This window comes from Sylvia atricapilla, chromosome 20 (assembly GCF_009819655.1).
Source record: "Sylvia atricapilla isolate bSylAtr1 chromosome 20, bSylAtr1.pri, whole genome shotgun sequence".
Taxonomy (NCBI): domain Eukaryota; kingdom Metazoa; phylum Chordata; class Aves; order Passeriformes; family Sylviidae; genus Sylvia; species Sylvia atricapilla.
In genome coordinates this window covers 2,104,284-2,127,971 of record NC_089159.1, presented here as the reverse complement: position 1 = coordinate 2,127,971, position 23,688 = coordinate 2,104,284, and the positions used below count along the sequence as shown (strand labels likewise).

The window sequence follows — 23,688 nt, the reverse complement described above, 5'->3', positions numbered from 1 at the left end:
AAGATAACCTCACCATGTCTGATATCAGCTTCCAGAAGAGATTCCAATGTGTCAGTCCCAAACCAGCCAGGACAGGACTATCCTCCCAGATCTTAGCACAGGTAAGCACACTGGCCAGGGGACTTCCTCAGTGCCCAAGTTCAGCACATGGAGTATTGAAATGAGAGAAACTGCACATTTCTTCTCCCTCTGCTTTCAGGGACTTTCCATCAAATTTCCTTCTCCCTTCTTTTCTCTGCACTGAACTTAAGATGGAAGCATCTGAATCGAAGAGAATTATCTCTAAACAACAACCTGAGTTGTAATACATTTTTAAAGACTCAGGTTTTATTAGTCACAGAAGACATTGTAAAAGTTTGCTTAGGATCATTTTTAACAGCAACCAATAATCCTTCCCCCATCAGCCAATGAAAAACAACCCAAGCCTCCCCCCAACTCCCGTGCGATGTGTCTTACAAAAATACAACAATTCTGCAGATGCAAAAGTGATGTTTTTGCCAAGCTGAGGGCTTTATCCACAGTAACTTACACTAATATAGCCTTAATTTCCTTCTGGAAGCTACCTGAGCACTAAGCACACTTGAGGCTCAGTCGGTGTAATGTTGTTTGGAGTAGTCAATAATTGCATTTGATTTCACGTTGTACTTTTCTGTCCTGAGATTACTTAAGGCCAGAGGACACCTAGTCATGCTGTGATCCCAGACTCTGCTCCTGCGTGTCCTGTGTCAGACCACTGTTTTCATCAAAAGACACCAATACAACATGTTAAACAGCAAGCCCAGAAAATCTCTCTCCCTTTCCATCTGGAGCAGCTGAAGAAGCAGGTAGATTAAAAAGCAGTGTTCCCTGCAGTGTAACTGGGTTAGCATCCAGGGACATGTTCAGGCTGCTAATCCAGAAGTTACCTTCAGAATGTCGTTAGTAATAAGGAAAGATAATACATAGGGAAAAAGAGGCAGAGGGTGACAGATTGATTCCAGGGGTGTGTGTCCCATAATTCTCATAAAACTAGAATGAAAGCTGAACCCATTCAACAGCTTTAAAAATTAAGACAGTCTTATAAATGCCTAAGTGCAGATGAGGGACTTCAGATACTCAGGTGTGCAGATTTGGACCACTTAGCTCAATTCTGATCTCTGCAGATGAACTCCAACAGAAAACTTCATTGTTTTCATCAGCAGAATCACACTGATAAATGTGAGTAAACTACAGGATATTTCCTAATCAATTTCTGACAAATAAAGATATTGTAGCTGCACTAGTCTAGTGCCAACAAAAAATAGTGGAAAGGTATGAACTTCAGGAATGTAAACTTGAGTTGTCATTAAAAATCAATTTTCATGATAAATTTAATTCACATTTCATAGAGAGCTGTGTAATATCAATAAAAATGCTTTAATAATTGCTGTGCTGGCACACAGTACAGCGTAAGACATAAAGAGATATAATTTTTTTGTAATTTAGAAGATGGGAAACTAAACACTGTTTTTCAAAAGACACCATTTCTCAGGAAGAAAAATGAATGTTGGAGGAGGACGTAATTCATTAGGGATTCTACTCCACCCCTTTTCACAAAGCCTGCTCTGAAATTAAAACTTTCAGAGATCAGGTTTCTAATTTATTCGTAGACTTAAAAGGCCAGAAAAGACCAGGATCAGGTAGTCTGACCTTCTGGATAACCCAGGCTATTAAATTTCATGTAGTTTTCTCTACACCATAACCTGTGTTGGGCTAAAATATAGTTTCTCTTAAACATTGATTTTAAATAGTGGAAAAAAAAAATCCATTCTTGTGTTTCTTTTTACATGCTTTTTGGTGAAGGTGGGAGAGAAGGAAAGATGTAAATTGGTTGTTTCCTGTGACATATCAGCAGGACTGGTACAGCACGCAATAGTGCAATCTGAACTCAGCATCACTAAATGATAAACAGTTGGTGTTTTCTGGTAATAAAAGCACTGACCAATTTTCAGGGCAGAGACATATGCTACCGACATAGAAATATGCTTTGGTGAACAATTTTTGAAGGGACCAAAGGGCAGGTATATGCCCTTAAATCTCTTAGTCACATTAAAAAAAATTCCCCATGATCAAACTGTAAACCCACCTGAATTTCCTGAAGAAAATAATAGTTTTCTCATTTACAGGTAACTGAGGTCAGAATTTCACCCTAGAAGATCAGTCCACCCACAATGACACAAATTCTCATCTTGTCATTTATCACCATCCTTTACAGCTTCACAAACAATACAGTATTTTTTTTTTCTATCCACGTAATTTGGAACCACGTTTTGAATGAAGTTTCCTGAAACCAAATGACACCTGCTTTACCCTAGACTTATGAGTGCTGACATTCACCAATGTTCATGCTGTGGGATAAGGCATCTCAGGCAATTAGATACACAGGTTTAGTCAGCTTAGGGTGTTTATTACGAAATCCCAAGGAACCAGCAGGATCCAAAAATTCTTGAGTTTGGCCATACATGATAAACATGCACAGCTTTATTGCTCACGACTGTCCTGTACTCCAGGGACCATGTTTTCCCCTGCTGTAAATTACTATAGATCCACATGAGTGAATAAATCAAGACTCTGAAGTTCTTATCCCCTGCATGGTCTGATTTTTCTTTTTTCCCCTGATAAAATTAGTCATGGATACTTCAGAGTTTGTATTATAACCAACTAGAAAGATAGGAAATATAGATTAATTAGTTTTTCATCTTTTCTGGGGAAACCTGTACTTCTGCTGATGCCATCCCGTTTTTTCTCCACCCCCCCAGTTCCCAGACTTCCTCAACTCTAAGCTATTTTTAAGAAATAGCTGTCCATCACACAATTATTTCTACTAGCTACAAAAATCAAACTTTTCAGGACCAGTAAATTTATCAACTTTTTCATGTGCCCCCTGATCTCCTGGTACCAGTGAGGATGGATACAGCATTGCTGAAAACACAGGAACTAAAACACCAGAGAATTGAACACAGGTTCAGGTGCAGTGCCAGCCCTGACCTGGCACATTGGATCAAGCTAATGGTCCATCACTTCAGTCTCCTGTCTCCTGCTTTGTTTTAGAAACTGTTTTAGGTTCTGAGGCATTCAAATGCACACCCCCCTCAGCCACACTGTAACCGATATTCTGGTTACTTGGAGAGTTCTCATTATTCCGGACCTCAGAGCTGCCTTGTGGCAGTGAGTTCCACTGACTGGGTTAGTTCCTTCATTTGTGAAAGGAACAATTGTCTCTTCTCTGAGTATTTTCTCTCAAGGTTGTTCTGGAAACCTGCCTGCCCCGGGTTTCAACTACCTACTTTTAGTACTGCCTTTTTCTTTAGTCTTGAACTATTTGGGTTTTTTAAAGGCCATGGGTTTCTATTCTTCTTTGTTGGTTCACGTTGGATGCTCCTTCTTCAGTAACTGTTTCTCTTTCCAACCACCTTCCAGGAAAACACCTTTTAAATTAACAGGTGCAGCCCTTAGCTACAATCCTCTCTGATAAGCAATACAATTTGGACAAAATTGGTTTAGTTTTATGGAACTGTTTTAAATTCCTCTGCCATCCACACAATCACCTTGGCTTTTATTTTGTATTAGAATTTTGGTTCTCATTATTTGCTGTTCTTATAAGTGCAGCGTATGAGCAGGGTGGAAACAATAACAAAAAGGCTCTTTTCCCCATTTCTCTTGGGTTTTTTGTGTTCCCAGATCAAACTCCGTCTAAAACAAAAATAATAGTCTGAAAGACAGACACTCTGCTGTTTTCAACCACTAAAAGGTTGATAACCTCAGAAAGGCACATTTGCCTCTGCTGAGATTCCTGTGTGGACTGAACTTAAAAATTCCATTTTTGGAGCTTAATGCCAAAGCACAGTGCAAGTTACTCTTGCTAGAAGCAAGGTTCTTGCCATTTCCTCAAGCAATGAATTATCTCCTGATATTCAAGTTAGTTCAAAATATCCTTTCCATTTAGGTATGCCAGGGGCTAGTCCTAAGAAAATGGCTTCTAGTGTTTTTACAGTTGCAAATTTTATTTTGTTTTGGAATTTGCAATTGTTGCTTTTGGTCTGTGTTAGCCTTTCAGTCTTTGTCATTTAGGAACAGAAAGCTGCTGATATCTGTCTCAAATCAGAAGATTATAGGTCTGTTATTACATGCTGGAGAAGTACCCTTTCCGTGGGTGTTAATTACTGAGTATCCAGTTGAGTACACTAGTCATTAACCTCAAAAACAGTGACTCAGCAAGGTACCAGAGACTAAGAAAAAAAAAAAAAGGAGGGAAAAGAGCGTGCTGTTTTCTCACACCAGATGCCAGGCAAGATGTATTTCTAGAGGAAAGCTAACAGGCAGCCTAAGAACAAATGTGTGTGGAGGTCTGTGGTATTCTTTCTGCTAAGATGACTTGAAATACTCAGCTGGAGGCAAGAGCGCAGTGGAGAAAGAACTTCCTGAGGATCTGTCTGATACTCCCAAATCAATTAAGGTTTGTGGAAATGCTCCTGCTGGATTAGACCCAGAAAAGGAATAATTCACCTGTATCGTACCCAAGAAGGTGACCTGTGATTTCTAATGCTTGACACAAATATTACACAGAACAAAAACGTTCTGCAATGGAGGATGAGTTAGATGGATGGGGTTTAATCTTATTTTTTTCCATAGACATGCAAGTCTGGGGATTTGTTTCTACAAAGAATGCAAAATGAATCACGTATCGTGTCTGTTATCCACATACATGCATTCAAGAAGAAAACAGACTGAGCAGACTTTCAGCCACGCAATGAATGTCTGCAGAAATGTATCCGACTACAGGTCTCTTAAGTCACTTTAATGGTGATGGATATGCAGGAAACTATAATCAATTACTTTGCCCTGAAAATTACAGAGTTATTTTCAAAAAAACCCAACAGGTAACAATTGCTTGACACAGCATAGCTTAATATTTCTCAAAGACAGAGATCTTGTAATATTTGAGCTTGCTGTACACACAAATTGTAACACTTCAGCAATACTAGTGCAGCTTCTGTGTAGTCAGATTGTATAGAACTGGCAGGCAGCTATGAGACAAAAGAATCTAAAGATAGAGAAATGCATTTGTTAAACAGAAAAAAAAAATCTGAACAAGGAGATCTAAGGTCAGATTAGGAGATGTTCTCTAGGTTGGTATTTGAGAATGTTTAAAAACTAGCCATGTGCCTCTGCAATGAGCAGCGTGGCCTTCTGTAAGGTACACGCTCTCACACTCTCGGGTTACCAACAGCTTTGTGCTTCTTCCTCCTTCTGGCTCACACCAGCTTAAAAGTCACTGCATGCTGTCCAGGAGATGTGGTGTGCACAGAGGTGGCAAAGGTGTCACTTGCCTTCTGGATACAGAGGGCGTATCCGATTCCCAGTATTTCACATAATCGCTCAATACTCAGAGAAAACATATTTAAAATATTACTCGATTGGTGGCCTAAGGGTACAGAGTAAACAACGTATTATACAGTCAAGCAGAGCCTCATCCCCCGAGAGTCAGAGCAGCCCAGAGGGAGAATATTGGAAAAATACACTCAGCCTGTGTGTGTTCTCCTTGCTGGGGATCTCAGTGGAGGAATGATTAGCAGCTACAGGAGAGAGACTTGGCTCTTGTACAGAAGGTTCTTTGTGGAGAAGGAGTATTAAATAATTTCTCTTTTTCTACCTGCCCTTCCAATCTCCCCCAACATATTACAAACTATACAAAATAGCATGATTACCAGGTAGATGGAGGAAAAGCAGTGCTGTGCTTCCAGAGCCCCTCTTCTCTCTTCTTCATATTCAGACTTCACAGTTTCTTTCCCATCTTGTTCCTCGCTCTTCCTCTGCCCTTCTCTCTTCCTAGCAAATGTCCCAATTCCCCTAGGGCTCTGCTCCTAATGCTTTCTCCCCAAAGCCAGAGCAAACAGCTCCACACCCTTCTCCTTCCATGCCTATTCCCTCAGCAGGTTCCCCTGGGCAGGAGACAGAATCATCAGGTGAGAAGGGTGACCATAAGAACCGGCTTAAAAAGCGAATTTGCTCGTTCCACAGCCCCGTTGGTGCTGAGGTGACACCGGCAATATGTCCTAATACCACGGAGCCAGGAACATGAAGAGGGGAGACAACAAAGCCGGAGTTGATACAGGCGAAAGGCCACACACAGCGTGGGCACAGCCAAGGACAGGTGAGCTGCAGGCGGGCGGCCACAGGTTGTTCTGCCCGCAGCCTCCAGGTCTGTGCCGGTCATGTCGGAGGGTCACCCTGGCGAGGGCCACAGCCGCCAGCCCAGGGCAGAGCGGTGAGGGCTCCCGGCACGGACAGCAGGAGCACAAGGCTGGGCAGGGGCAGCGCCCGGCAGCCGCCGAGGCCGCGAGGGACGGAGAGCGGGCCGGGGGACAAGTGCCGGACACAGAGCCGTGGAACCACACAACAGCTGGGGTTGCAAGAGACGTCCGGAGATCATCCAGTCCAACCCTCTGCCACGGCAGGGCCACCCGGAGCAGGTGACACGAGGACACGAACTGGTGGGTTTGGAATGACTCCAGAGCGGGACACTCCGCGCCCTCCACGCGCAGCCGGTTCCCGTGGGGACATCCCTGCCCGGCTGGAGGCACGGAGCGGGGCCGGGCCGGTGTGAGGGGCGGTGTGAGGAGCGATATGAGGGGGACGGTGATGAGAGCGGTGTGTGAGGGGCAGTGTGAGGAGGGCGATGAGGGGAGCAGTGTGTGAGGGGAGCAGTGTATGAGGGGAGCAGTGTATGAGGGGAGCAGTGTATGAGGGGAGCAGTGTGTGAGGGGAGCAGTGTGTGAGGGGAGCAGTGTGTGAGGGGAGCAGTGTGTGAGGGGAGCAGTGTGTGAGGGGAGCAGTGTGTGAGGGGAGCAGTGTGTGAGGGGCAGTGTGAGGAGGGCGATGAGGGGAGCAGTGTGTGAGGGGCGGTGTGAGGGGGGCGATGATCAGAGCAGTGTATGAGGGGAGCAGTGTATGAGGGGAGCAGTGTATGAGGGGAGCAGTGTATGAGGGGAGCAGTGTGTGAGGGGCGGTGTGAGGGGGGCGATGAGGGGAGCAGTGTGTGAGGGGAGCAGTGTGTGAGGGGCGGTGTGAGGGGCAGTGTGCGAGGGCAGCGCGGTGTGAGGGGCGGTGTGAGGAGGGCGATGAGGGGAGCAGTGTATGAGGGGAGCAGTGTGTGAGGGGCGGTGTGAGGGCAGCGCGGTGTGAGGGGCAGTGTGAGAAGGGCGATGAGGGGAGCAGTGTGTGAGGGGAGCAGTGTGTGAGGGGGGCGATGAGGGGAGCAGTGTGTGAGGGGAGCAGTGTGTGAGGGGAGCAGTGTGTGAGGGGCAGTGTGAGGAGGGCGATGAGGGGAGCAGTATGTGAGGGGCGGTGTGAGGGGCAGTGTGAGGAGGGCGATGAGGAGAGCAGTGTGTGAGGGCAGCGCGGTGTCAGGGGCAGTGTGAGGGGGTGCCCCAGCGCGCAGGCCCCCGCGCATGCCCGAGACTTATTTCGCGCGGCGGGGGCGCCGCATTTCGCGCGCCGCCGGGCGGGGAGCGGGCGGGGCGGCGGTCACGTGAGCGGCGCGGGGCCGCGCGGCCGCTGGGGGCGACACCGCGAGCGCCCCGCGCGGGGCTCGGCGGGGCTCGGCGGGGCTCGGCTCCCAGCCCCCGGCACCGGCACCGGCACCGCCAGGGCGGCTCCCAGCCCCCGAGCCGCGCCCGCACCGCCGCGCCCCCACCGCCGCGCCCCCGGGCACCAGCCGTGTTGTTGTGGCCGCCGCCGCTCCCGGGGGCCGCCTCCCCTCCGCTCGGATCTATTGTCACCACCACCGGCACCCCCCCCCCCCTTCCCGCTCCTCGCCACAATTAATACGATGAATTTGCCATGATTGATCCGTATTAATAGCTGGGGTGGGTGGGCGTGTTTTGGGGCTCTTTTTCCTCCCCTTTTTCTCTTTTTCCTTTTTTTTTCCTTCTTTTTATTGTTTGGTTTTGTTTTTGGAGGGGCCGGGCTGGGATCTGGTCTCCACTCCCGAGTCCATCCCTGGTCGGTGCCTGAGAAAATTGCATCTGGATGCATCGTTATTATTATTATTGCGTTTGATCCAGGGAGATAAAGGAGGAGGGGGAGAGGAGTGCGTGTTGGTGGGGAGGGGAAGGCTGCACCCTTCCCTGCACACACACACACACACACGCAGACAGAAAGGGAGTTCCGAACATCTACATATATATTTTTTCCCCCCCGGAACTTCTTTTAGTTGGGGAGGAAAGGAAGAAAGAAAATAAATTTTGTGCAAGGAAATACTCTCAGCTCCCTCCTTCCAGCGGGTCTCCTTTCTTTATTTTTTTCCCCCCTTCTTCTCAGCCTTTTTTCCTCTCTTTCGAAGATCCTCGCCCTCCCAGCCCCTTGATCAAAGCATTCCGCTATTCTGATTTATTGCCTGCTTGGTGAGGCTTTTTTTTTTTTTTTTTTTTTTTTCCTCCTTTCTCTCCGTGGCTTTTTTTTTTTTTTTTTTTTTTTTTTTTTTTTTTTTTTTTACAAAGGCGACCTGAGATCAGCCATTACTTTCCTTGGCTCGCTTATAGGAATCTCTTACATTTGGTGCTTGCTGCTGGTGGTGGTGGAACCGCACTCGGATTCTTTCATCCCCCCCACCCCCTTGCTGTCCTCTCCTCCCTCCCTTTCTCCTTCCCTCTCTCCCTCCTTCCCTCCCCCGTTATTCCGCCGGGGGAGCCGGATTTGTGGCTGCGGTGGGGCGGGGGGGGACGAGAGCGAGAGGGAGAGCCGGCGAGAGACATGGATGGCCCGGCGCGATGCAACGGGCTTCGGAAGAAGCGGCGATCGCGGTCCCAGCGCGACCGGGAGCGGCGAGCCAAAGGCGGGCGGCGCGGCTGTGCCGCCGGCGGGGCCGCCGGCCCCGGGGCCGCCGCGCTCTCCTCCTCGGGCTCGGAGAAGGAAGACAATGGGCCCCCGCCGCCGTCCCGGCCGCGGCCCCCCCGGAGGAAGCGGCGGGAGTCCTCCTCGGCCGAAGAGGACATTATCGACGGTTTCGCGATGTCCAGCTTCGTCACTTTCGAGGCGCTGGAGGTAGGAGCGGCGGCGCTTTGTGTGCGCCTCATTGTGTGGGGGCAGCGGCCGGGGGAGCCCCCGCGGCGCCCCCCCGGACCCTCCCCGGCCCTGACCCCGCTCCCCGGGCCGGCCCGCCGGGGGTGCCCGCGGGGGCGGTCCCGCCGCCCCCTCCCGGTCCCCGGGGTGCCCCGCTGCCCTCCCTTCTCCCCGCCGCCGCCGACACCTGCAGCCCGGCGCGCCGCTCCCGGCGGGCGGCGGGGCCATCCCCCGGCCCGCATCCCCCCGCGCGGGGAGCGGGGAGTTGTGCGGTCCCCCGGCGGCGCTTCCCTTCCCTTCCCCTCCCCTCCCACGGATCAAACTTTTCTCGCGCCGCCGTGGCCCGGCGGGGCCGCCCACTCGTGTCCGCGGGGCCGCGGGCGGGGCGGCCGCGCGTGTTCCCGCCGGCGCCGGCCGTGCCGCCGCTGCTGCGGGCGGGGGGCGCCCGGCCTGCCGCGCTCCCTGCCGGCCTGTCACGAGTGGGGCCGCGGTGGGCGGCTCCAGCCGTCCCCCGGGGCGAACCAACGGGCTGGGAGAGCCCAGGCCGGGCCGGGCGGACAGAGGAGAAGCCCCGCGGGGCTCCCGGGAGACGCTTCCCTGCGCCCGGCCCGGCCTCGCCTCTCCGCGTGCTCTCCACCCAGCCACTCGCGGCCGTGGAGCCGCTGGCAGCCCAGGCAGGATCGCGGCGGGGATGCTGCCGTGGAAGGGGACCTCCAGCCTGTGTGTTTGAAGGGCTTTGTTGTTTGTAAGTTCTGAGCTGGAGAAGTTTGCTGTGGTGAAAAGCAGATTTATTTGGGTTTCTGTGCACTGGAATCACAACTGGAACGATGACGAACTGTCAAAATAAATGTGGAGGTGAAGCTGATTGTTTAACAACATCAACAACAACAAAAATCTGTGTAGGTTTTAAGATGTTTAAATGTTTAGCCGGGAATACTTCGTGGCATTTTCCAGGGTTATTTTTGGTTTATTTCATTTCTTGATTTGTAGCCAGATTTTGTCCTTGGTTACACCTGTATCCATCTACACTATGCCTCCAACAGAACTTACTGTGGTGTAATTAAGGGAGGATTTGTTCACTCCAACAAACCTCCACATGGTCGGTGTTAGACTCATGTAAGCAATAAGGAACAAATGCTGAGGTAATGTCCAGACTGAATTTATCCACCATTTCTCACCTGGAGAGCCCATCCACGAGTACCCTGCTCAAACCAGGGAGACCAGAAGTGTGAATATGTATTTATTGGCAGGAGAGAAATTTGTGTGCTTCCGTTTCGGACAAAATTCGGGTTTTCCTCAAACAAAGCCCTAGTTTGTGTCATTAAGCATTTTTATGCGAATAAGGACTCGAGAATTTGGCTGTAGTCCTTTTTGGAGAGGAAGTGAAGAGCAAGTTTAGAACTTGGTAGGGCATTTTAGAAAATGTCTTTATTCTGTTTCACTTCTTGTTTGTTTATTTTCAACTTGAAAATAATTGCTGTGCTCTCTCCTCTTTGCCAAGCCAAGCATGGCCACTACTTGCATCCTCTTGTAATCCTGTATCACTAAAAAGGAGCACAGATACATTACCCAGTTCTGCCAGCTAGTCTCACGCTCAGATAAAACAATAGCTTGCACACTGAGACTTGACATACTTTTAATGTTCATGTGATAGGTGGCACGTTTTGACCTAACGATTTCATGCTGCGTTAAGAAATAATGTCACAAAATCATTGTTAGGTGCTTTTTCCTGCAGCTCCGTGTGTACGTTGAGAAAGTTGTTTCTGAAGATCAGAGGGAGATGAAGGTGTCTAAGGCACAAGCCCAGTGTGGCAGGAATTGCTCTGTGTGTTGCATGCAGCAGCCTGGAGTTTTTATTGTGATTCTGGTGTTGGTGAGGAGGTTGTGAGTGGCTGGTGGAGTCAGGTACCTCAGCCTCGGTGAGTTGCTTAGGTGTTAATGTGTTTGAGCTGAGTCAAGAGGCTTTGGGTGCTGTGGAGGGGTGTCCTGCTATTCATACACCTCGTGCTATGGGTCTGCTCCAGCTTCTTGGAGGCTGTGGAGATGTTCCCCGGGTTCCAGAAGACAATTGTGCCCACCATGTGGACAGGACTTTCTGAGCCCCTGCCTTGTGCTTGAACTTCAGCCTTTTCTCGGGCTCAGCACAGCTGGAAGGGTGCAGAGAGTGTTTTGTCTCCTTGGTTGAAAAACTGTGAGGGGTAAAGTGCAGAACGGTTCACCCACGGGAGGATCTAAGCCCACGGTTCAGAAGTAGTCAGTGGTGGCTCATGCAGCAGGGGACAGCCGTGGAGGGACAAGGCTGAGCTCTTGCTTCTGGGGACATCCTTGCAGCTGTAGGGATGTGAGTTGGCTGGGTGTGAGGTGTCACCTCAGGACTTCCTTAAGTATCAAGTTGCAAAAAAAAAAAAAAAGCAAGAACTTCCACACAGCTTGATTTCACCCGTCTTTTACTAATTGCTTTTGCTTTTTGCTGGGGTGACTGAAAAAGCCCAACCTGTGCAAAATACCAGCTTGTGTGAAGCTTGTAGATGGCAAAGGGACACAGTTGCTGCACAAGAACACAGATCCCATGCAACTGTAACTTCAGGAGGAGTCATCCAATCTGTTATGGTTACGTTGATAAAAGTTCCCATCCCTTGAAGCAAAACTTCAACCAGCTCCCAATCGGGGAACTGCTTTTCTGTCCAGGTGTCAGTAGCCTTTTCATACTTCTCAAATGTAAATTGTTTGGTGTTGAAATAGAGGCCATTTGCTTCTGATTATCTGTCTCTGCATTGATGGCACCTCATACCTTGATGTCTCTAAAGTTTGTGTGGGGAATACACAGCAAGAGGGAATTAAATAAAGACAAGAGGGCTCTCAGTGTGGATTTTTTCCTTCTCGGAGTGACAGTTGAGCAATCCCAGTGTCACTGCAGATATGGCTGGACTGATCCTTGCCTGGCCTTGCAAGACTTCCATGTAGCTGTGTGCAATATGGGCTTGTCCCCTGCACTGGGGAGCAGTTTGGAGCCTTGGCCTTCAGAAACCAGCCCTTAATCTGTAGTAAAGCAGCTGAGATGTGCTCCTATAATTTGATATGATTCTCCCGTGGGTGGCCTTGCTGGGACTGACAGCAGCGAGATCTATGGTTCACTCCAGAGCAGTTTCTCACACGTTGCTGCCCTGCCCTCCCCAAATGTCCCAGCCTGGAAAAGCAGAAGGCACAGACACTGGTGTTAGTGTCACCGGTGGCTTGTCAAGCTGACTGCTTTCCCAGCTTGGAGGAGCCTGTGCTGCACTGCTGGTGGGTTTGGTGCCAGCAATAATAGCATGAGGTTCTCCAAACCCAGGTGGGTATTTTAGACATCAGTTTGACAGGGAGAAGTCAATTCTCAGAATGTGATAAATCAATCCGTTGGAGTGACTTTCTCCATGATGTTCTCTGGCAGTGCTGGCAAGGAGGCTTCTGCAGGGCTCTCTGGTGAGGTGAGATTTCAGGAAGATGTTTTTGTCCCTCCTACCCCCTGGTGCAGAAGTGTCTGGGCAGGAGACTGACGTGACCATGGCTGTTGTCATGCCGTGGTGAAGATGGTTTGCTGTGATGAGAAAGGAAATCTGACCTGAATGTTAAGATGGCTTAAAGCCTGGGAAGTACTTTATGTTTCCTGAGTCAGCTCTGACCATCCCTATGGAGTAAGCAGTTGGTTTCAGGTTTTCTGAACACTGAGTAAGGTAATGAGTTTTTTTTCTACGGATGTTTGTTTAGCTTCAACTCCGGCAGCTCATCTGACAGGCCTGAAATGGGACAGAGATATTTATAAAGCACAGATAGAAGTGGAGTGGGAAGCCAGGGACTCGCATTTAAATGGGGATTCTTGTTTCATAAAACTGTCACAATTTCTCACTGTGCATTTGCTCAGCTAATTTGTGTTCAGCACGCAGGCATTAGTCTGTTTTGAGACCATGCTAAATTATCGTCAGGTAAAGCCCAATATAATTAATTACAAATGAGAAATGCTGACAAATATTTGTCAAGGAGCTGTTTAATGAGCTTCAAATTCTATGTCAGATGATTCCATCCACCTAGTGTAAATAATTTTTAAGCAATTGTTCCAGGGTGTTTGTGTGGTTTAGACAGATGTTAGCTGCAGCACTTTTACAAGTTGCACAGATAGTATGAGACTAGATGGAGTAAAGCTTAACAGCTGATCTGGGCTTTAAAATAGAGACACTACAGAAACAAAATGTGCAAGTAGCCGGAAGGTTTTGAAGGTCCTGTGGTCTCAGTTGTGTGTCTGTGCGCATTGACAGTGTGGCTCTGTTTATGCATCTGAATGCAGGAATTTGCTTTAATAACTGGTGTGTGATACTCATCTCTAGGCATGGCCCACTGAAAATAGAAATAGCTTGGCTGTGTGACAGCAGGAGCTTTGAGCTGGACACCAGAATGGCTGGCTTGCTGTGTGCTTTTCCTCCCCAAATCATTCTCTTCTCACCAGTCTTCTAGCTGGCCTGATTAGCCTGTTTGCTTAAATTTCTCTGAGATTTCAAGCAAGTTTGTTCTGCCTTGTCTCTATCCCTTCATATTTCAAAAGGAATTTGATCTTCCTGCCTTACCGCAGCGGCATCATAACATCAGGTGTTTGTTTAGTGCTGTCAGCAAATCTTGGTGGCCCTTCTTGTGTTTATTGACTGCTTAGATGCTTAGGTGTTTGTCCCAGTCTCTGTTTGCACATGCAAGGCTGCAGATTTAGGCCAGCAGAGAAAAGAAGGGAGTAACTAAATGAAGATATCTGGGGATGAGGAGAGGCATTAAGCTTTGTGTGACACTGGGATATCACACGAAGCGATGCGTTTATTATTTTCACTGCGTATTTGGAGGAAACAGTAAACTGACCTGAGATTACATTTTGAGACAACCTTGATAGAGCAGCTGACTATCTTGATGAAAGACCTGAAAAAACAGCAACTCAAACTGAAAGTGGGACTGAAAACAGCAGGATGCATGTTCCACAAAAGGAATGTCTAGGGTGATGTTTGAAACATATGTTGCTATCATTTGGGTACCTGAATAATTTAAAAATACTTCAAAATTATTTTGAAACGGCTGGTACCTCTCTGGGAGGTGAGGCACTCTTATGTCCAGCTGATTTCAGTGGCTCTTGGAGAGGTGAAGCTGTCTCTTCAGGCAGATAATGACCAAGGATTGAAATTGTTGCATAAATATTCTTTTAAGCTCCTGACGGTAACCATGTAATGAAGGTGGGGATTTTTGCCATTCCCATAGGTGGTAGTAGGAGGCACAACGGCCTTGAGTTGAAGAAGGAAGAGTTTAAACTATAAGGACAAGTTCTTTTAGATGAATGTGATTCAATTAATCTCCACTAGCACTGCTCTGTAAGATTAGCATTAATGAGAAAGATGCCGCACATCAAAAGACAAAAGACACCCTTATCCTCCCTTATCTTGGCATCCTTTTTTCTTGCTATTTGGGGGTATAACTAAACCCTTTCTGATTAAATATCTGGGGCCTTTGCTAGCACTGAAGGAGTGTAAAATGCAGGGCAGTGGTGGAGTCACCATCCCAGGAGAGTGTTAAGAGAAACATAGATGTGGCCCTTGGACACGTGGTTAGCACTGGGGCTGGCTGTGCTGAGTTAATGGTTGGACTCTGTGATCTTAGAGGCCTCTTCCAACCCAAACAGTTATATGATTCTATGATTTATAAAACAAGGGTAAAGGATCAGGAACTTGGAAGGAAGATGATCATTAGGGAAAGGCAAAAAAAATCGTCAGAAAGACATCAAGGGTCTGAGTAATTGAAAGATTGACTTACGACACTGAGATCAATAGAGAAATAGCAGGGACTTTATGGGAACACAGAGAACTAGGGGGGGATGTTGTTACCAAAAGTGGGAGTTTCAGGAAAGATCCATTGCTGTGTGTGAAAATGCTCCTTGGTGAGAGCCCTGCTGTCAGTACCAAGGGGAGACACTCAACCAAACCTGTCCCTACTTAAGGAGTCATTAATCCAGGTAACCTCAGCTGGGAGGAAGGCAGAAAGATTCCTCTCTCACTGAAGGTGATCCCCTCTTTCCCCCAGCTCTGCTACTATTGTTTTTTTGGGTTTTTTTTTAACACCTTTCAGTTTGACTGGGACACCCTACCACATTACACTGGGGGTCTAACCTGCAGCCTTGTAATTATCTGCAGCCTAAATTAGAAGTTTAATCTTTGTTCTGAGCAACAATAAGTTGAGTCAGATAGGTTTTAAAAATAGCCCAAGCCCAAGTTTAGTGAAGTCTCAAATGCAATTAATAAAAAGGTAATGGAGTTAGGACGTTGCAGGCTGAAATGTGGAAATGTTTAACTCTCAGTTTTCCTGCACTTGAACTGCAGTGTTGCCTTGGTTCTGCAAGAGAAAAATGCTTCCACCATTTTTCTGTCTTTTTGTACATCATCAGTTCAGTGTCTTGTGTTCTTGTTGGGCTTTGGCTCTGTATGTGCCACAAATTACCAGCTGCGTGCATTTTTTGTGTAGTCAGTTTGTTGTCGTTTTGACTCGATGCCAAGCCATGGTGAAAGACCACTTCAGAACATCATAGTCCTCTAAACTCCTTTGTTGTAAAATGGATATGAAAATCCACTTTGTAAGTAATGAGGAATGGCTAATGCAGGTAGGGATTTCTTTTGCTGTAACAGCAGAACGTGCAGTGGCAATTTGTCAGATCCCCAGCTCAGCTCTGCTGTACTATTTGCCTTTAAATAGTGTGTTACCTTAATGTCTTGAGATTTTTCTCCTTGTATCTTGGCAACACCGCTGTTGGAAGTTCACACACTCATGTGGTGGAGAGAGAAGGTTTGAAGCAAAAGGTTGTGTGTCTTCAGTCTGGTAAATACTACAGGCAGGAGTTTTGGTCACCCTCTGTGCGGGAGTGGTGGAATAAGTCAGCGTAAGAAGTGGATTTTCCCTTGGCTTGGCACATACTCTTCTGTTTGTGAGGTCCTACTCATGAGGTGTAATTTGATCATACTCCATGTGAATTTACTTGGTATTTGGTGTGCATCTCAGTCCTGCTGGTTTTAAAATGTCCTGAGACAAAGGCATGGGAGATGTGTAGAGGTGTGCTGGTATCTGATGTGCCCAAGTTCCTGGCTGGCTGAACCTGTGGTTGTGTAATGCTGGCTGATGCACATGTTACTGACAGGATTAATATATTAATATACCAACTCCACATAGGAATAGTTACTCAGAGCCAGGCAGGAGTTCAGCTCTGTGTTCTTTCCAGGAATGATCACCCTTTAATCTGTCTGACATGTGTTTGCCAGCTTCCTAAAGTGGAAGTTCCTTCTCCTCTACAATTAGTGCTCTTACAGATTGTCTCTTTTCATACTTTTATTTGGTACTAAAGGAGACCTAATGGTTTGAGAATAAAACTACTGTCAACCTATCCTCTCCATCCAGACCCAGGCCTGGACTTGTCCTTTGTTGGAACAGCTCATGCAAAGAGGCAAACATTTTCAGCCTGTGGGACAGGCCCTGTGCTGAGCATCATTTGTGTGAAGGCACCTGGAGCAGGTCTGTGGATGTTGCAGAACAGTGAGCACTAGAAGCAGACAGAGGTGGGCACCAGGAGGTTCTAGGTTAGATTAACGTTTGAGTGGCTGAAATTCTGAAATTCTGAGGAGGTACTTGTGTGTTGTGGAGCCATGCTAACAGTTGTATTGGACGGTAAAACACGTGTTACCCTCCCATGAAATTAAGTAGTGGTCAGATCCAGACCAAATGCATGAAAGTTTGTGAGAAGCCTTTTTCTGTCACAGGCTGACTGTGAGCGGAGCAGTGCTTTAGAGGAGAATGTGTAACAGTGATAATGCCTGGTGCAGATCCCCTCTGCCTGTCAGTGAAATCCAGAGCCACTGTTGCCTGTTTCCGTAGGTGCAGGTATGGGTTAGCATGGCCCAGGTGACCCATCCTTGGGGACCCTCTTGCAGGTTGCTCTAGAGTGTCCTACAGCTGCTCCTAACTCAGCCTCCTGCTGTAATAAAGACATTTGAGTTACTTTGCCTGTGGAGTGGAACCAATGAGATGAAAATTGTTGCCACTGACTTCTCCAGGACTGCACTTGGGTGGCTTTTGTGTACAGGGTACAAAACCTGTGGGGTGAAACTTCTCCCTCCTGGCAAATTCTGACAGCGCATGTTTTGTTGTTTGCACACCATTTCCTATTTCTGAGACTGAGATGAGTTACAAACATGGTGATAATTGCTCTTGGCACCGATTCTTGTTTATTTTCTCTCTGGAAGTCCTCAGTGACCTGAGACCTTTCAGTCTGAGAATCGGGCTAATTTCTTTTGTTTGTGTGTTTTGTGAGACATCTACTTCTGCAGAACGTGGAAATAAAGGATGGGTGGCTGAAGGACCTGTCTCCTTGTTTACACAGATGGTGGGAACGGTAGAGAGGCAGCCAAAGGACCTGACTTGTTGTCAGGAATGGGGTTTTTTCTGCACTTGGCTCCTGATGACTTCTGTCACCTTCCTCTTGTCTCCTGCACATCCACATGCCTCCAGAGGTTACCATAAGTGTCTTCCAGGGGTCCCCCAGAAACTGGGATGTGTGGCCCAGCTTCCAGAATGGCCAGGGGAAGGAGCTGGGAGGTGCTGCTGCTGCAGGAGCAGGGGAACACATGCTCTGCAGCTTGCTCCAGGTTGTGTGGCACGGCGTGACATCCATCAGAGAGGGCACTGATGGAGGGCTGGCCAGTGAAAGTCGTTTCTGACCTCTGTTGTCTGTGTGGCAAGAAGGCAAGGGAAGAAGTGCTGCTGCTGGGGACGATTTATGTTGTGACTGTGTTGGTGTTGTGGAGTTTAATGCATGTCAAGGATACTTTGACCTTTGAATGGAATCTTCTTGGTGTGAATTTGTGTCTTTTCTCCTCTCTTTTCTCCCCTTAAAGAAAATTCAAAATAAATACTGAAAATCAAAACCATCTGTTTTGAGAGGACTAAATTGCCTCTCTTAATTTTATGGGATTTGAATATTACTGAACGATTAGAAGTCCTACTAATTTTTACTGTCTGGCTATTGTGCTTGTAGGCAGTGACTCTGCTAGCATTAGTCATTTTAACTATGGAAAAAAATAATAAAAATGCAATTAATGTGGCTCAACAGCTGAGTCTGCTGGACTTTTAAAAAAAGAGGGAAAAAAAGTAAATTTTAATGAGTTCTGGGATCATAAAGATACATCTGGTGGATGGATTAGCCAAGTTTTCAACCTCAGAATGCGTATTGAAAAACTCAGTGAATTATGTAGCTACAAAAGTGTATCTTTGCACATTTATAAGGCCTCAGTGCAATCTCCTTGTATTTGCCTAATGACAAACAGACATCTCACAGAGGCACAGCCCAGGACACACATGGGCTGAAACAGCTCCCTAAGCTGAGAGCATTTGTATTGGGATGCTGCTACTAGTAAATATTAGAGAATCCATTAAATGTAGGGAGGAAAATATTTTGGTATTGGATGAAAGAAAAAAGAAGGAAGGGAATGGAGTGAGGTAGAGGGGAGAGGGAGAACTGCAATTTTAAATGAACATGATGTGTGGGCTAAGATATTGTGCCTCCACTGCTGAACCAGAAAATTTATAACAACTGTTTGTCATGTGTATGTATTTATAGCCATTCACATAATGAAGAAGTTTCATGAGGTTGTAATAACATATCAAGATGGATGTAATTAAAACAGAAGCAAATTGACACCTCTAGATTAAAGGCAAACTCTAAACTAATACACCTGTACGCTGTCACTTATGTATTAGTTGTCTGGGGCAGTCTGCCAGATATGCAAATAAAAAGACATTGGCAAATTTCCTTGGATGTGTGGTTATGAAAACCTCAACTATTTAATCATTTACCTAGCCCTGCTCAGGTTTGTAGCAGGGGTAGAATTTAATAATTTGGTGTCACCATGCTTTGTGATGGGCAGAGGGGTTAAAGGCTACAGGGTGAGGGGAAAGGAGCAAAGAGAAATACAGCACAGGGGGCTGCTGAGGAATAATGTTCTTTACACTGGGACCCTTCCCTTGGCAAAGAGGTGTCAGCTGCTCCATTTCACATCTGCCCTGACTCTTGAAACTCCTGAGCACTGAAGAGTCCTTGACATTGGCACTCTGCAGCTTTTGAGCACAGTTCAGTGCTTTTGAAAACTGCCCTGTAACAACAGGCTTTGGTTCTCATCATGCTGCAGGTGCAAACTTCTAAAATTTATACTTTTATGCCAATTCAGAGCTGATGGAAATCACTTACTAGGTCTGTGAAATGACTATAGGGTTGCTTAGGAATTTTACCTAAGAGTATTTTTCAAGTTGTTTCAATTTGCAGAAGCCTAAAACATTGCCAGTGGAGTTGTGGCCATCTATTTCAGCCTGTGGTCAATAGATCTGCTCTCCTAATTAACGCTCAGTCTGCAAACTGCTGATGTCAAACAGGCTGGTGGGATGGAGCAGGAAAGGAATTATTTGCCTTGTTAGTTCCGGGGCTGTGAATGGAAATGCCAGCCTTGATTTTGGGTAATTTGCACCCCAGATAACCTAAATTCCTTGAAGTGGCCTGGGGACAGAAACAAATCCTGTGGCTGGTGATGAGGGTCTTCTGTTAAACCCCTGATATCTGTGCCTCCAGCTGCTCCTCCCTGAGTGGGAGAAGTGGTAGCTTTTGTGGATTCCTCAGATGGTTACTTGGGTATGTAAAACTAGTTATAAGTAGATTGATACTACGGGAGCTCTGGAGAGCTCAATGAAGCCCGAAATTCTTGCACTCAATTTTGAATTCGGCCTTTAAGTTTTTTGTCCCAGTCAAGGATGAGCCCCAGGAAAATCCCACTATGGGCTGGAGCTCTGCAGAGCAGGGGCTGCTAAATGCAGCAATATCCAGGGAGCTGGCAGCATAAAAACTCCAACTGGCATGTTTTGTTAGACTTCTTCTGAATTAAAGAGACTCTTTTTTTAGTACATCTGGACATTAAGGATCACTCATATGAGGTACATGGCTTCAAAGTGATTTCAAATGGTAGGATTTTTTGTCTTCAATATTTCAACAACTTTTCTTTCACCTTTAATCTTTCATGAGCGAAAGCTTCAAAAGATAATTAGTAAAACATGCTTTTATCTGCATTTATCTCAAAACATGATTAATTTTTTAACTGCAATTATAGCAATCATTTCAAGTTTACTCTATATTAATGAGTAAAGGGTTTTTTTTAGAGAGCATGAGCCTAAATATGGCTATATTGGCTGAGTTGAAAGGTGCATTTATGAGTGTGCTTTTGTTTTCATTGCTAGGGATTGAATTTCCGGTTCCAGGAAGTAATATTTCACATGGATTAAAGTCTTTGAAATGCTTTTGCCCAGATTCACTAGATCATTTGGAGGAGCTCACAATAAGAACTGGATCATGCACTTTGCAGGACCTGGCTACTGAATACCCAGTTCCATGTTTCCCTTGTGCTGGTGATTTTTTGCTCCATGCCGTGCATTTGTTCCTTTGCTTGTTGCCCTTGGCATTGAACTGTGAGATATTTGATGTGAGGGTTTGTTGTTAATGAATTAGCAATGAACTCGTAAGTTTTCACCTTTACCATTCTTGTCTTTGTTATAGGCAGCTTAAGGCATTTTTTATTACTATTTCACTTCTCTCTGTTCCTGTCTTTATTGCTGCTACTAATATATGCAGGACTGTCCAACTGGTGTCCTGCCTGTAGGGCCAGTGTGTGGCCCCAGAGCTCCTAGAAAACTGTGGCATTGGTACAGAGATATCCCAAAACAGGTACCCATTGCAGAGCCTTCAGAAGCAATGAATCACTGCAGCAGAGGGCCAACTACTGGAAAAGCACAATGAAACCTCTTTTTCACTGGAGTACAGCTTTTGCATAATTGTGCCCTGTGAAGGCTGCTCCTCAGCCCTGGCTTCTGCTTCTCCATCAACAGGGGGGAGAGATTTTGGGCTGGAGCTGCAGTCTCACTGCTCGGCCTCCTAAGGAACCAGGCAGAGAGCAGCCCTGGGGCTGCTGGCAGTGATGCTGGGGTGGTGGCATGGCCCCAGCTACAAGGCAGCAAGGTGAACAGAGCAAGCCTCTAAAACTGCTGTCACAAGGGTAAGGACAACAGGGTTTTTTGTGGGTTTTTGGTTGGTGGGGTTTTTTTCCCCCCTTGTTTCCCTTTATTTCGGCCCTGATCCTGGATTTCAGAGAGGATTTGGAGTAAGCGTGCACAGCCTTGGTTCATGTCTGATTTTAGCTTCTAAACTGGGACTGCAGCTCCCCTGCCCTGTGGTCCCTGGGGAGGTGGATGGGCTGGTGACTGGAGCAGTGAATTGGGCAGCTGCATAGGAGAGCACACGAGTGTATAATCAGATTTCTGATAAACCCAGGTCTCTAAGCCCCTTGAATGGGCAGCTTTGCTGTGAATGGCCTCGTGAGGTCTGCTGTGGCTGCTCTCTTTGTTTGGTACTCTGACAAAAAATTGCTCTGGTGTCCTTGTTGGCATATTTTTACATCTGTTATCCATATTTTCGATTTGTTCTGGCTGCAGTCTTATTTTGTTTTGCAAAATCTACCTGGGATTGGGACGGAGATATATGTTTGCTAAGGCAGATTTGGAAATTGCGTTGTTGAAATACAGCCCATATGGGCCATTGTAAAATGGTTACTGCAGCATATAATTGCCTTCACAATGATGTGCTTTGTCATTTTCCTTCCATCTTCAAAGAGGCGCTCCTGTAGTCTGCTGACAGCAGTGGTGGTATTGGAAAACATATGGATTTGTAAAGGCATTAAACTGTCTTTAGTTCAAGGATTAGATTACAGTGTTAGAGTGTGGGTCACCACGTTTTCGTGGGGATAGACTGCACTGCAGTGTGTTGGTTTATGTTACGGGTTAGGGAAGGGTTTGTTTATTTATTGAAAATATCTGATATAAGATCCTTTCAGATACACGGGGAAGGAGGTGTCTCTGGTGCCTGGTGTGAGCTGCAGCTCTGTCCGAGGGCTGTGGCCCCACCTCAGCCTGCATTGCCTTAGTCAGGGCTCACCATCCACACTGACAACATATCTCATCAGGAAATGCCATTTACAACGTGGAAAAATACACAGAATGTAAACCCCACAAAATTGGCTTTGAAAATTTAAGGGCTTTTTTTTTTTTTTTAAAGTCCTCCATGCTGGGCTGCTACTCTGAACATTTTGTGTATTTGTTTTGTGTTCATTTTACACTGCACAGCTCCACACATTTTGAAGTACTGGGCAATCTGTTCAGCTTTTACCTCTTTTTCTGTCTTCACAGTTTGAGGTGTGGCTTTTCTGGGGTGGCTGGAGGTCTGCAGTGCCTCTGCCAGCAAAGGCCTGTGCAGCATTCTCATCTTGTAGACATGGCACACAGCCTGTCCCCAGCCTGGAGTGATGCTCATGCTCTTTACACCATCTAAAGGGGAGAGCTAGAGAGTGGAGGGGATAATACGCATAAAGATGCTTCTTTTTTAGTTTTGTTACTGTTTTTGTCTTACTTTTTGCAGCCTGCTCAGTTGGGTGCTCTGCCTGGCTGGGACCCTGAAGCAGATGGGGGCTTCTTTGGCCCATGGCCACCTTCAGCACGTTCACACTGTTGTGTTTGGGTTTGCATAGGTCACTTCAGAACAACTCTGATACCTCTTTTCCCCTCAAACAAACACACTCTTTCAGTGAAAGTGCTGAGCTGGTCCTTCAGAGACATGGGCTGGTTTCTGTGCAGGCACAGTCATCCGTGGTAACCTTGAAGCAATCACTCCCTATTTCAGCACCTGCTCTGGGGCTGTGCTGAGTGGGGATGGATTTGTGTATCTCAGGGGAGCAGCTGTATCCAGGCTGTAGATTTGGGTTCCTTGACTGAGAAGAGCAGGCAAGTGAGGACAGTGCTGATGTGTGAAGTAGTATTTAGTGTGAAGTCCAAATATGTGCTTAGGGATCACCTTGAGCTAGAGTGTTAGTTTTGCTGTAGCTGAGTTTTTCTGTCCACAAAATAGGTTTAATAATACTGTCCCTCTTCTGAGTTTGCCTGGCTATTTAATTAGCATCTGCAGGGTGCTCAAATAGTAAGTGGTTAACATAAAATATCTACATAATTTTACTGTAGGACAATAAAGCACCAGGGCCTGTACACATGTAGCAGGGACCTGCCTAGAACACTTATTTAAATAACTGAAAGCACTTTTTTATAGTCAACCACCTTTTAAAATGAAGCTATAATTTTGCCTTAAAGTTGCTGACAACAGCCAACTTCGTTAAGGAAATCTGATGTGAAGGGCAACACAGTGAAATTCTGATTAATGCTTTATCTTTCTTTATACTGTTATGATTATTAAGTGTGTAAATGTTGGTGTTGCTTAGTTATGACTTGCTTCAGTTTTAAATCACTTACATCATTATATGTCCTAGCTGTGGTGGGTGTCATGGCTATTTATGGTAATATCTTTCCTTTAATCCATTGCAGAATAGGGGAGAAACTCTCATTCTGCCTACAAGAAATGTTAAAGGATGTATTACTGACTCTGGCAGCTGTGATGACGATAAGCAAATTAGGTCTGTCATTAATGCC

The 23,688-nt window shown here is 46.5% G+C and overlaps 1 protein-coding gene across 4 annotated transcripts in view; it reads left to right on the top strand.

Annotated features, from left to right (window-relative positions):
* The first annotated feature begins 8,511 nt into the window (after positions 1 to 8,511).
* AUTS2 (activator of transcription and developmental regulator AUTS2) overlaps positions 8,512 to 23,688 on the top strand; it is a 774,170-nt gene continuing 758,993 nt past the window's right edge. For 2 of the 4 annotated variants that reach the window (XM_066333138.1, XM_066333137.1), the window contains exon 1: positions 8,512 to 9,063. In XM_066333138.1, coding sequence (XP_066189235.1) covers positions 8,773 to 9,063 — 291 coding nt within the window. In that variant the 5' untranslated portion in view covers positions 8,512 to 8,772. The remainder of the gene's footprint in view (positions 9,064 to 23,688) is intronic. The other 2 variants (XM_066333140.1, XM_066333139.1) reach the window with 1 other exon arrangement.